This window comes from Pogona vitticeps, chromosome 4 (genome assembly GCF_051106095.1).
Source record: "Pogona vitticeps strain Pit_001003342236 chromosome 4, PviZW2.1, whole genome shotgun sequence".
NCBI classification, from domain to species: Eukaryota; Metazoa; Chordata; class Lepidosauria; order Squamata; family Agamidae; genus Pogona; species Pogona vitticeps.
The window spans coordinates 142,805,955-142,818,458 of NC_135786.1; the positions used below are offsets into that span (position 1 = coordinate 142,805,955).

The window sequence follows — 12,504 nt, forward strand, 5'->3', positions numbered from 1 at the left end:
GTCTCTCCCATTTTTGTCCTTTATTATGTTCATCTTTGCACAAAATGTTCCTCTAATATCTCCAATTTTCCTGAACAGATCTCTGGTTTTTCCTTTTGTATTATTTTCCTCTACTTCTTTACATTGTTCATTTAAGAAGGCCCTCTTGTCTCTCCTTGCTATTCTTTGGAAGTCTGCATTCAATTTTCTGTAACTTTATCTCCCTTGCATTTTGTTTCCCTTCTCCTCTCTGCTATTTCTAAGGCCTTGTTGGACAGCCACTTTGCTTTCTTGCATTTCCTTTTCTTTGGGATGATTTTTGTTGCTGCCTCCTGGACAATGTTACGAGCCTCTATCCAAAGTTCTTCAGGCACTCTGTCCACCAAATCTAGTTCCTTAAATCTGTTCTTCACTTCTACTGTGTATTCGTAAGGGATTTGGTTTAGATTATACCTGACTAGCCCAGTGGTTTTTCCTACTCTCTTCAGTTTAAGCTTGAATTTTGCTATGAGAAGCTGATGATCAGATCCACAATCAGCTCCAGGTCTTGTTTTTGCTGACTGTATAGAGCTTCTCCATCTTTGGCTGCAGAGAATATAATCAATCTGATTTCGGTATTGCCCATCTGGTGATTTTCATGTGTAGAGTCGCCTCTTGTGTTGTTGGAAAAGAGTGTTTGTGATGACCATCTTGTTCTCTTCACAAAACCCTATTAGCCTTTGCCCTGCTTCATTTTGAACTCCAAGGCCAAACTTCCCTGTTGTTCCTTTTATCTCTTGACTCCCTACTTTAGCATTCCAATCCCCTAGAATGAGAAGAACATCTTTCTTTGGTGCCAGTTCTAGAAGGTGTTGTAAATCTTCATAAAATTGGTCAATTTCAGTCTCCTCAGCATTGATGGTTGGTGCATAAACTTGGATTACTGTGATGTTGAAAGGTCTGCCTTGGATTCGTATGGACATCATTCTATCATTTTTGGGATTGTATCCCAGTACAGCTTTTCCCACTCTTTTGTTGACTATGAGGGCTACTCCTTCTACGGGATTCTTACCCACAATAGTAGATATGATAATCATCTGAATTGAATTCGCCCATTCCTGTCCATTTTAGTTCACTGATGCCCAGGATGTCAATGTTTATTCTTGCCATCTCCTGTTTGACCACATCCAGCTTCCCAAGGTTCATAGATCTTACATTCCAGGTTCCTATGCAGTATTCTTCTTTGCAGCATTGGACTTTCCTTTCACTTCCAGGCACTTCCACAGCTGAGCGTCCTTTCGGCTTTGGCCCAACCACTTCATTAGCTCTGGAGCTACTTGTACTTGTCCTCCGCTCTTCCTCAGTAGCATGTTGGACGCCTTCCGACCTGAGGGGCCCATCTTCCAGCGTCATATCTTTTAGCCTTTTGTTTCTGTTCATGGGATTTTCTTGGCAAAGATACTGGAGTGGCTTGCCAGTTCCTACTCCAGGTGGATTGTGTTTAGTCAGAACTCTCCACTATGACCTGTCCGTCTTGGGTGTCCCTGCACGGCATAGCCCATAGCTTCCCTGAATTACTCAAGCCCCTTCGCCACAACAAGGCAGCAATCCATGAAAGGGTAGAAGCAGGTAGAAGACATCTGTTTCTCCTAACATGAGCTTGCATCAATTTACATTTTGCAAATTAGTTTTCTTTTATTTCGTGATTGGTAATCAGGAAATAAGAACAGGGTTTAGTTACATTTCTGATTTCTCAGATATCTACTTTGGAAAAAAAGTAGGTTGAAATCCTGTTACATAGTTACACAAAATACATAACATTTGGAAGTTAATGCAAGTTTGAAAAATCTCCATACATCTTAACTGTGCAACAGAATTCCAGTTATTGTAACCTTGCAAGAGTGGGAAGTATGTCCTTTTCTTGATGTGTTACCTAGCTGTAAGAAGAAGAGGAAGATGTACATAGTACAGTGGGGAGTCTTTCATTTCTGAAAATTGTTGCCTCTGGTAAAATCATCTTGCTTGTGATTTTTACAATTTAAATATTTCCTCCCACCACCCATTTCCATGGCCCCAAAAGCTTCCCCATGCAAAAGGAATCCCACAAGAGCTGCAGAGACCTTAGAGTGAGACTTGGAAAAAAATAATTTCCAAAAAAATCACGGCTGATGACATCATCAGCCTTGTGCAGCGTAGATGCACAAACAGGATTTCAACCACTATTTGATGTGATGGAAGAGAACAGACTTGAGATTGTTTGTTTTTCTCTTTCTTCCCTAACACTTGAACATTAAGACATTTAATAAAACGAAATGATGAGGGATCCAAGACAGATGAAAAGATACTGAGTCTTTGGTCTAATATAACAAAGCTTTTCTACTGACTCAGCAACCATTTTTATCAGGAATGATGATATTGCAATACAGTATTTCAATAAACCAATGATTCAAGGAGTCTGACAAAAGCTTTAAACTACTGAAACAAAAAAAGAAGAAGGGGAGGGGGGAGGGGAGATACCTGGAACATGATAAGCCTGTCACTAGCTTCCTGAGGTTCAAGACCAGCCACCATAGGACCATTCTAGAAGAGAATATTGAAACATCACATTAATGAAAACCATGGAACAATTGGTAAAGTTGCTTAGAAGAACATACCATTCTTGTTCGCAAGTGTTTCCATTCTCCCATCCTCTCATAACTACATCATTAAATTTTAACTTGAATGTCAGGGCCATCACCATACAGACCAATTAAGATGATTCAAATATCTAGTTGTCTCATGTGCTCCCAGAGGCATCTGGTGGAGCCACTGTGAGATATAGGAAGCTGGACTAGATGGGCCCTTGGTCTGATCCAGCAGAGCTCTTCATATGTTCTTATGCTTTTTCCAAGAGGCAATGACATGCAAGACATGTTCTAGATAATCTCTCACAGAAGTATGCTTAGCCTGACAAATTGGATTTCATCCATGAAAGCTTGTGACCAGAATTTTTTTAATGGTCCAATAAAAGGTATCACCCACTCTTGCATTTGCATAATCTTGGGGAACCACACAGCCTCTTCCTTGTTCTATCAGAATTTAATTAGATCTTATATTGCTTTATGGGGCTGATTTTATTCTGCCTTTCATTTTACCATATTCCTGTACCTTATCATAGTCCAAGTAGAACTGATCACAGTCTTCAACAAATATCTCCACTGTGCTTATTAGTTCCCCTCTGAATTTAGGCTGCAATGCTACTAATTCATTCTGTACTTCGTTTGCTCGGACTAGCAGTTTCTCCCAGGTGTAACGCAGGGTGTCCACCTTTTCCATTTCTTCTTTTGCAACCAGTAACTCATACTTGTTCAACATCGCGTAAGACTCCTGCAAAGGAAAAACTTGTTCACTACAATCATCAAAAAGCCTATGCATAAGTATGTATTCACATAATGACACATTCTTTGTACAACTCTGGCTGAAAAGAGCACCAAGTGGTTCTGCTAAGGATGTGAGGGAGCTAGGTTGGTGCAAAAGGTAACATAAAAACCAACAGCGTGGAGTTTTGAAAAAAATAATTTGTGCTCTATCATATATACTGTAGTCTAGATTTTTAGTTCATGCTATTAGATATGGGACGTGGTGGCACTGTGGGCTAAACCGCAGAAGCCTGTGCTGCAAGGTCAGAAGAGCAGCAGTCGTAAGATCGAACCCACACAACGGAGTGAGTTCCTGTTGCTTTGTCCCAGCTCCTCGCCAACCTAGCAGTTCGAAAGCATGCAAATGTGAGTAGATAAATAGGTACCACCTCGGTGGGAAGGTAAAATGGCGTTCCCTAGTCACGCTGGCCACATGACAACAGAAACTGTCTTCGGACAAGCGCTGGCTCTATGGCTTGAAAACAGGATGAGCACCACCCCCTAGAGTCGGACACAACTGGACTAAAAATGTCAAGAGGAACCTTTACCTTTACCTTTATTAGATATCAAATCAGAATCTGGGACTTTTTTTTAAAAAAAATGGCAATACACCAAATACCCAGAGTTTTCAATAGTTATGACAAAGCTACAGAAAAAGTGATCCTGCATTACAGAAGACAGAGCACAGTTAAACCTGGACAAATGACCCTGCCAAGCAATAACAAGCCCATCAGGAAACTGTTCCACCAAACTGCAAACCAAGTTATTACAAGAACTGCAAACTGAACTTTCTGCCTGAAGTGTAAACTGAACTTTTATCTTTTCTTCATCCTATGGTAATGAAAGCCTAGCAGCTTCCAGCCTAGCATTTATCTGCTAATATGCTCAAATGTCCTATTGCACAATTATGAGTGTCCAACAAGATGTGTGCTGTTGGTTGCACTAGTGCACTCTCCCCAAAGCACTTTGGCAGGAACATTGCACAGTCGCTCGTGCCAGGAATGTCCAACCAGTTGCACAATTCCTGGTTGCTAGACGCAATGCCCATCACATTTACACTGGTATAGCTTTAACATCACATATTAAAAATCAGCTGATGAAAGTGCACATGGGGGGGGAAACACCCTTTTTGCCCCTGGCACTGTTTCAGTTTTCTCAAGAAAATAGAAAATACAGTCGGCAGGATAACTGATCAGAAGGATCTATTCAGGATCAATGTGAACATTTTGTTCTTTTCATGTTTAGTGTTTTGAATTCCCTCTGGGAGAAAAAAGATAGGGCATAAAGTAAAATAAGAAATTATACATAAAGAGCAGAACAAATGGTGATGGAACCCCAAGTGGGAGATGGTAATGGGGGAAAACAGACACTGTTCAGGGTCCTGAATGTAGGCACAGATTCTCTTTCTAGTTACCTCAATTGGCCCCACTTGGAAGTCTATGGCAATCTGTTTCTCTCGGATCTCTTTCAGCGCAGCCATAGCGATGCGTATATCATCCAGATCTTTAATTTGGCGATTCAGTCTTTTGCTGATTTCCTCAACAAAGCCGAAAATGTTTTCCATTTCTGTCCTGTAAGCCTTGTTACAGTGACATCCAAATGCAATCATCCAAGCTTTGGTTTCTGTTGTAAGTGCCAGCTTTAGGTCCACTGGGGAGGAAGCATTCAGTTGGTATCAAACGGTTAAGAAATACTGTAGTGCCATGTTTCTTCACCAAATCTTCCTTCTCATCCCTGGAGTGACACCCCTCAAAAAGCCTTTATGATAAATTATAGCATATTTCCATAGAAGAAGAAAAACCAGTGAAAGGAGAGGGAAGCTGTTATGATGGACAGAGCCTAAGATTTATTTTTTATTTTTTTAAATGGCTGGGCAAGATGTTCCTTGATCAGTTAACTGTTTGGTCAAATTTTGTGGTTTGCACAAGATTACAGACTCAGCAAAAAGTAGTCATGTTCTCCTGATGGCTTTTTAAAAGAGAACAAGAGAAATCAAATGGGAAATTAGAAAAAGAAAAAGAGGCATGTTTCGTGTGCTACTTGATAGAAAGTTATTTTCACAATTAGGATCCAAACTGCAGAATTTCAGCAGGAAACAATAAAGATAATGCATTTAACAATAAGTCATGGTAAACAGTACATTCAGGGTTATACTAGATGCTGCAGTTAAAATTGGTCCTTAAGTACTGAAAGAGCTCAGATTTTCAGAACATATATTCTCACTCAGTATCTTGTGTTGCAACAAGCTTTGTGATTGGTTATCGGAAGGTAAACATGGGCTTTATTTGCAAGTCTGATATACTACGGTCATATCTCTAGGAATTGCACTGTCAAAGAAAGAATGTGCTAGTCACAAAGAATCTGTGCTTGCTCTCACATTTAATTAAAAAGAAGGGGGGGAAAGCAGTCCCTGAGCCATAAGACTTAAGTCAGCACAACTTTCACCTCAATGCCCAAGGCTCATCTTACCCACCTATCTGGCCCACTCTGATCCAACTAAGCAAAAGTAAGTCCCAGGTAACTGTACTGGTTTACTGCTTTCACATACTTTTAAGCTGCATTCTCAGACTGAGAGCAACTGAAGCAAATTTCCTGACCATGGAATATTAAGCAGAAGATATACACTACCAGTATATAGTGCAACAGTTCCTACACAGATGTATTCAGGCTCCGAGTTAATGTCTAGTTCTAAGTCTCTGTAATAAAGAATTTGGGATTCAAATTCAGACAGCAGTGGGTTTCCTTTGACAAAGTTTCCAATAGTTTCTTCTTTCTCCCGCTGCCAGATATGATGGTAACATTTGAACCGTTCCAAGGCTGCAACAATTTCCTGAAAAATTGACAAGGCACAAAGTAAAATGTTGTCTCCCATTGATGTTTATTTCCCAGGACACACACAGACAGAAACCCACATGTTAGAAATTTTAGGGTTAACAAAACACTATATGTCCCCAATCAACACGGCTCTAGCCTGTTAAGCAATCTCAAGCCATAATCAAGTATTGCCTTCTAAGCCATTTCAGTTGTGGCTGGTCAATAAACTCTTAAACAAGGCAAGTAGGGGTTTATCATAGAGTCCACTTGAATCTAGAGATTTACAGATTTTCCTTCCCTTGCTTTACTTGCCATGCCACACTATGACTTGCCACAAGCCCCTGATGTTCCTCATAATGATCAGAAGATTATAAAACACAGCTAGCCTACACCTGGTCTTTCTATGCAATGTACATTGCAGAGATCCATCTGGTATATCAAGGTGCTCTTCAAAAAGCACCACATAAAACAAGTACATATTCTAGAATCTGTCCCAGAATCCAATATAGTGAGTAGGAATTACTTGGTGACATGCAGAGTCCACTTGAGGTAGAAAGACTGAAAATCCTCCACCTAAAAACATACTGTTGCATTACTTCTGCAAGTAGCAGTGTGGGAGTTCAGTAGTGTCAACATCCTCAATAATTTCAATATTCAAGAGATCAAAGCTTGTAGCTTCCAAACATATGAAGAGACGAGCAATGGGAGCTTTAAAAAGGGTGCCAAGAATCATATGACGCTGCAACGGGACAGCAGCAAGAGGACAGAGCTCTGTCCCCTTGGCTGAATTCTGACCTGTTAAAACCACCCTGAAGAGGTGGTGAATTGGGGAAGCCTGTTGATCGTGGGGGGAAGGTGGTTACCCCCGTTTTCATCTGGGAAACTTCCCAATCAACCAGTGGGAGGAAACAAGCAGCTGAATAGCTTGCTTGCAAGTCGTTGGCAGCTGGCAATGGAGAAGTGATAAAATCAGCTAATTAACATCGCTGTTACCACTGAGTGAGAAATATTTAATAACTGTACTGCTTTATGACTATCACTGGATGAAACAGTCCCTATAAAAGAAATAGTGTCTCTTATCCTCACCACCTATAGAGCAGCGGTGAATCTGGAGAGAGGGAAGAGATGCAAACAGATGCAAAGAAAATAAATTGGTCACTAATTAGACATTTAATTACACTTCATGGAAGGAATTTTTGGTATTTCTTTGGCGTTAGAATCTTAAGAAATCTTCTCTTAAAATCATTATTAGCTAAACAACTCTAGGAGTTTAATTTGTTATGTTATGGCTATCTAAGCGTTGACGAAAAGCCTAGAACAGTGATGGTGAACCTTTTTTAGCCCGAGTGCCCAAATTGCAACACAAAATCAACTTATTTATTTCAAAGTGCCAATACTGCAATTAAACCCCAAATGCTGGTGTTTTAGTTTAGAAAAAACAACTGCTCCTGCACTCCAAGGGTTAAATGCTTGTGTTCCCCCCCCCCCATGGGCGGTATTAATAAATAAATACTTACTGGTCCTCCAATCCCCCATTGGGCTAGACAGGTAATGGTTGCCATTGCACCCCTCTGCTGGATCACTGCACCAGCAGACGGGAGTGCCGAAATCCGGGATCGGAGGATAGGTATTTCTCTATGGTGACTTATGGCTCGTGTGCCGACAGAGAGGGCTCTGTGTGCCAGCCATGGCACGCGTGCCATAGGTTCACCATCACTAGCCTAGAACAATGATCTTGAACACTCTGTGGTGGCCCTAAGCTGGGAATCTGTTTTGACTCTCCTTTTTCTTCTAAAAACTGACTGAGGCATTGACAAATTAACCCTGGAAAGTTTAACAAAGACAATTCATCTTGGAATATATATCTGGCTAATGTGGATCTATGTGGACCAATAAAAAATTAGGATGTATCCCGGACAGCTTCTGGGGCTGGATTAAAAAAGACATCGGACCATGAGTACGAACACTGAGTGAACTACAGTATTCGGTGAGCAAGTGTCCTTGAGCCTCCAAGTGGGGGAAACCCTTTACATCTGAGACTGGATGCAAGTTTAACTCTAAAGATGGTCAATATATTAAAGTGGACCTATTGAAGCAAGTATTGATGGAATTGGACTGATTACTTTAAGCAACTGGACAACTTTCACTTGGAATACAATTATTTGATATCTGGAACATAATGCTACAACAAGGAAAATGTTGGGATGAAACAAAATCTACCCTTCAAGCAATTTTAGAAATAGTGAGATCCCACAATGAAGAGACAAAATTATTCAATGAGCAGTTAAGGAAGGACTATAGCCAACAGGAGACAGGGAATGATGAACAAGGAAATGAGAGGGTGGTGGATGATCTATGCTAACCAAAGGAGGGGCTGGAGGAAATCAGAGGAGAAAATTTAGGAGATCTAATTCTAACCCTGGAGCCGAGGAGAGTCTTAGGTGTGCTGAGGGAAGATAAGGGGAGCAGATTTAATTAAAAATAGCCTGGAAGATCAATTGGAGATAGATCAAGTGCAAAAAAAATGATCACAGATGGTACAAGGGATGGCAGGATTTTTAGAGAGATAGGAATAAGAATTGGGAAAAGACAAACAAGAGAAGGAGTTACTTAAAAAGATAAAGGGGAAAAAAGTATTAAGGTGGCCTTCAAAGTTGAAAGCATGTTTCTACCTAACTTATGGAATTGTAAGGGGACACATCTTATATATTAGAAATGGGAATCAAACTGAAATAAGAGATCATTGATCAGGGTAAAGGCATAACACAGTGATTCTTAAGGTAAATTGAAGCTAGAAATAAGACTAAGGTAAAACAAATAGTACTTAATTAACAGATATGATATTGATATAGACATGACAGAAAAATGTGGAGTCAGAAATGGATAAACAATTATATAAAGAAAATTAAATAAATTTTAAAAAAGAAAAAAACATTTATATAAAATACGCACATGATTGGCTCAAATGCTTAAAAATGTACAGTGGTGCCCCGCATAGCGAGGTTAATCCGTTCCGGATTAACCTTCGCTATGGGGAAACATCGCTAAATGGAACTGGGAAACCCGTTCCAATTGGGCCCAAGACTCACCGTTCTGCGATGTTTCCCCATGTTCCGGTGGCCATTTTGGGTGTTCCGGTGGCCATTTTGGGTGTTCTGGTGGCCATTTTGGGTGTTCCGGCAGCCATTTTGGGTGTTCCAGCAGCCATTTTGGGTGTTCCGTCGGCCATTTTGGAACCGCCGAACAGCTGTTCCCCCATCACAATGCGATAAAACATCGGTATGCGATCGCATTAGCGATCGCAAAATCCGCATCACTATGCGGATTCATTGTTAAACGGTGCGCTCGTTATGCGAGGCACCACTGTATAGAGTTTGGACAACTAAGAGGACACCAAGACGCAAAAATAAATAATTATAAGCAACCCATGTAACACAATGTTTAACAAGCACGAACTGAATATAGATATATTGAAAAACTAATACAATGTTAATTTAAAAAAAGACTCATATGACCTGGTTCCAATACATTCCACAAAATGCTACCCAGCATTCATGGGCGTAACATGTAACCATGAATGGGTTTAATTTCAAAAACCACACACAAAACACTAATCTATACATGTATAGATCAGGGGAGTGTTTTATAATTTTTTGACAACGGTCATGCAGAATTCTGGGAGGTGTTGTCCAAAAACAATAACTTTTCCAAACTCAGTAGAAAACTGCTACCACAGATGACTGACAAGCTCCACTGCAAATCTGTGCCCACTTTTCCTAAAATGCAGCGCAAACTCTTCTACACACACATGCACACTTTTACATATTGAACTCTGTTTTTTTTCTGTCACTCCTTTGAGCCTCCCTTCTACATTGTCCTTCGTTCTTCTTTTCTGTTCCTTCCCAGCCCTGTGATGACACATCGTCCTGAAACCCTGTTTCTTTCTGATTTGGTCAGTTCTAGTACTCCTGCCCTCTCACTGAAAGCAATGTTCCCTTTCTATGCATTGCTTACCCTTCTGGTGGAAGTGATACTTGTACTCAGAACAGACATCAATTTAATTATTTCTTTATTCTCTGAAATGATTTTGTAGTAGTTCTTGTTTGGGATAGGAGCAGGCAAAGTCAAAGATATTGTATCTGAAGCAGTGTCTAAAACCAAAACAAAGAAGAATTAGCAACATTGGATGCTAATTTATGCCACATCAGACCCTTTGCTCACCTAGCCTGCTACTGTTGACAAGAACTAGCAGCAGCTCCTCAGGATTTCAGGTAGGTGGCTTTTCACCCTTCCCTGTAAAAACTGGAAATTGAAGCTGGGATCTTCTATATTCAAGACACATGCTCTGCCACTGAGGTGTGGCTCTAGTTCTGAAATAAGTTTAATCAAATAGCTGTAGATGAGATCTATTAATATTTCTTAATGATCTGTGTGTCTGAAAATGATTGTGCACCACACCTGATATTCAGTTTTAAATAAAACTACACATTACAGCATTTGTTGAAACATGCTAGTTCACCCCCTTTCAATGGATGCTTTAACATGGAAAATCATTCTTCGTCATGTACTATGCTTGCAAGCAGGCTGCTCCTCTCATCCTCCAGAAAAATTGGAGAACAGTTATTAGTTTTCTTGGTTAAGCACCTAACATTATCATAAATACCTGAGTTTCCATAAAAAGATTAAAAGTAGAGATAGTTCCAAGTATATATTTCATAAAGCAAGGAATATACGAAACGGTTCGTTTGAGATTACCCACGCTTATAATGATGCTTGTTATTTACTCCTCTGCACCTTGTGGTGGCTGACAGAAAAAGTATCTATCCAGAGGTCAGCAAGAGTTGATCTTATGCTAGTGAGAATGTGGTGAGTGGAAATTCAAAACATATGTAGGTCACAGCTTTCCAATTCAGTCTAGACCTTCTTTAGAATTCCAAAACAGGATTCAAATATGTCCCTTCTTTAATATGTGAATGGACCTTATTCTAGTAATTCAGTAGACATCTTGTATAAAATATACTGTACTTTAATGCTGAATTGGGCTTCTTAGGGCTGAAAAATTCTAGCAATTACTTGAAGTAGCAGTCCCATTCATGGAAAACTTTCTTGTCTATATATGCCTTGAATTTAAATCTTTTCCCTTTCCTAACTTTGTACATCATTTCAATGCATAAATCTGAGTAGTTCTGCCTCTGGAACTTCAGTGTCGGAGGAATGACATTTCACACATTATATCAATACTTAGCTGCATTCAACACGCTAAATTTCAGTACATTTGCCCAGCAAGCAATTGCTACATCAGCAAGATGATGCAAACAGCAGTAGGAAAATACTATATTTCAATTCTAATGGAGATCGAATCCGTATATACATACTCAAGGTCAAGCTATTACCGTGAATATTTCCTTGTTCAGTTTCTCCCGTTTCTTTCTCAGAATCATTGTCACCATCACTTCTTAAAGCAGCCATTTTTCTTTCTAGGATCTTTTTCTTCAGATAAATGAAAAAAAGAATGCAGAAGATTTACCAATACTGAACTCTGAATATATGGTCTCCCAAAGGTTATCTGAAATACGCCAGCACATACCTTTGAAAGTCTTTCTTTACTCCACTGTTCAACTCGTTTCATGACACTTACAATGTGGTCTACAGCTTTGTTGAGCGTTTGCTGTACTTCGTCAAGTCCTGGGACCATAGCAAAATTTGGAATAGAAAGGACAACACTCGCCCTAAATATGGGCTGAGCACTCTGTTTCTGCTTGGAAGCATTCTCATTATCTACATATAAAGGCAAAAACACAAGTCTCATAAAACCATGTATAATCCACAGCGAAAAAATAAGTTTCTCTGTGTTCCAAAAAATTCCAGAAGTTCATCTTACTGGATTTGACATAGCTTGGAACCAGACACAGGTACAGAGAAGGACAGGCTAAATATGTTTGTGATACTCAAGTGGTGTCTGCACTACATACAATGGTGCTTTGCAGAGCGACGTTAATTCATTCCGCAAAAATCGCTGCAGAACGAAATGCGTTCCTATGGGCTTAAAACTCACTGTTCAGCGAAGATCCTCCATAGCACAGCCATTTTCACTGCCTGGTAAGCGATGAATCCATCCCTAAACACAGTGGGTGGCCATTTTGTTTACCCGGCAGCCATTTTGAAACCACCGATCAGCTGGCCGAAAACGGGGGCTTTGCGATGATTGCTTCCCTGCGATCATTGCAAAGCAAAATTCCCCCATAGGGAACATTGCAAACTGATCGCTTTTGCAATAGCAAAAAATGCGTTGCAAAGCGATTTCGACGTAAAACGAAGCAATTGCTATGCGAGG

The 12,504-nt window shown here is 40.1% G+C and overlaps 1 protein-coding gene across 8 annotated transcripts in view; it reads right to left on the bottom strand.

Moving 5' to 3' along the window:
• Positions 1 to 12,504, bottom strand: part of DNAH5 (dynein axonemal heavy chain 5) — a 201,611-nt gene that overhangs the window by 141,044 nt on the left and 48,063 nt on the right. For all 8 annotated transcript variants that reach the window (XM_078391705.1, XM_078391701.1, XM_072998500.2 and 5 more), the window contains 7 exons: positions 11,758 to 11,948; positions 11,564 to 11,660; positions 10,185 to 10,321; positions 5,985 to 6,186; positions 4,771 to 5,006; positions 3,106 to 3,324; positions 2,476 to 2,538 (listed from right to left, as the gene is read on the bottom strand). In XM_078391705.1, the coding sequence (XP_078247831.1) occupies positions 2,476 to 2,538; positions 3,106 to 3,324; positions 4,771 to 5,006; positions 5,985 to 6,186; positions 10,185 to 10,321; positions 11,564 to 11,660; positions 11,758 to 11,948 (1,145 nt within the window). The remainder of the gene's footprint in view (positions 1 to 2,475; positions 2,539 to 3,105; positions 3,325 to 4,770; positions 5,007 to 5,984; positions 6,187 to 10,184; positions 10,322 to 11,563; positions 11,661 to 11,757; positions 11,949 to 12,504) is intronic.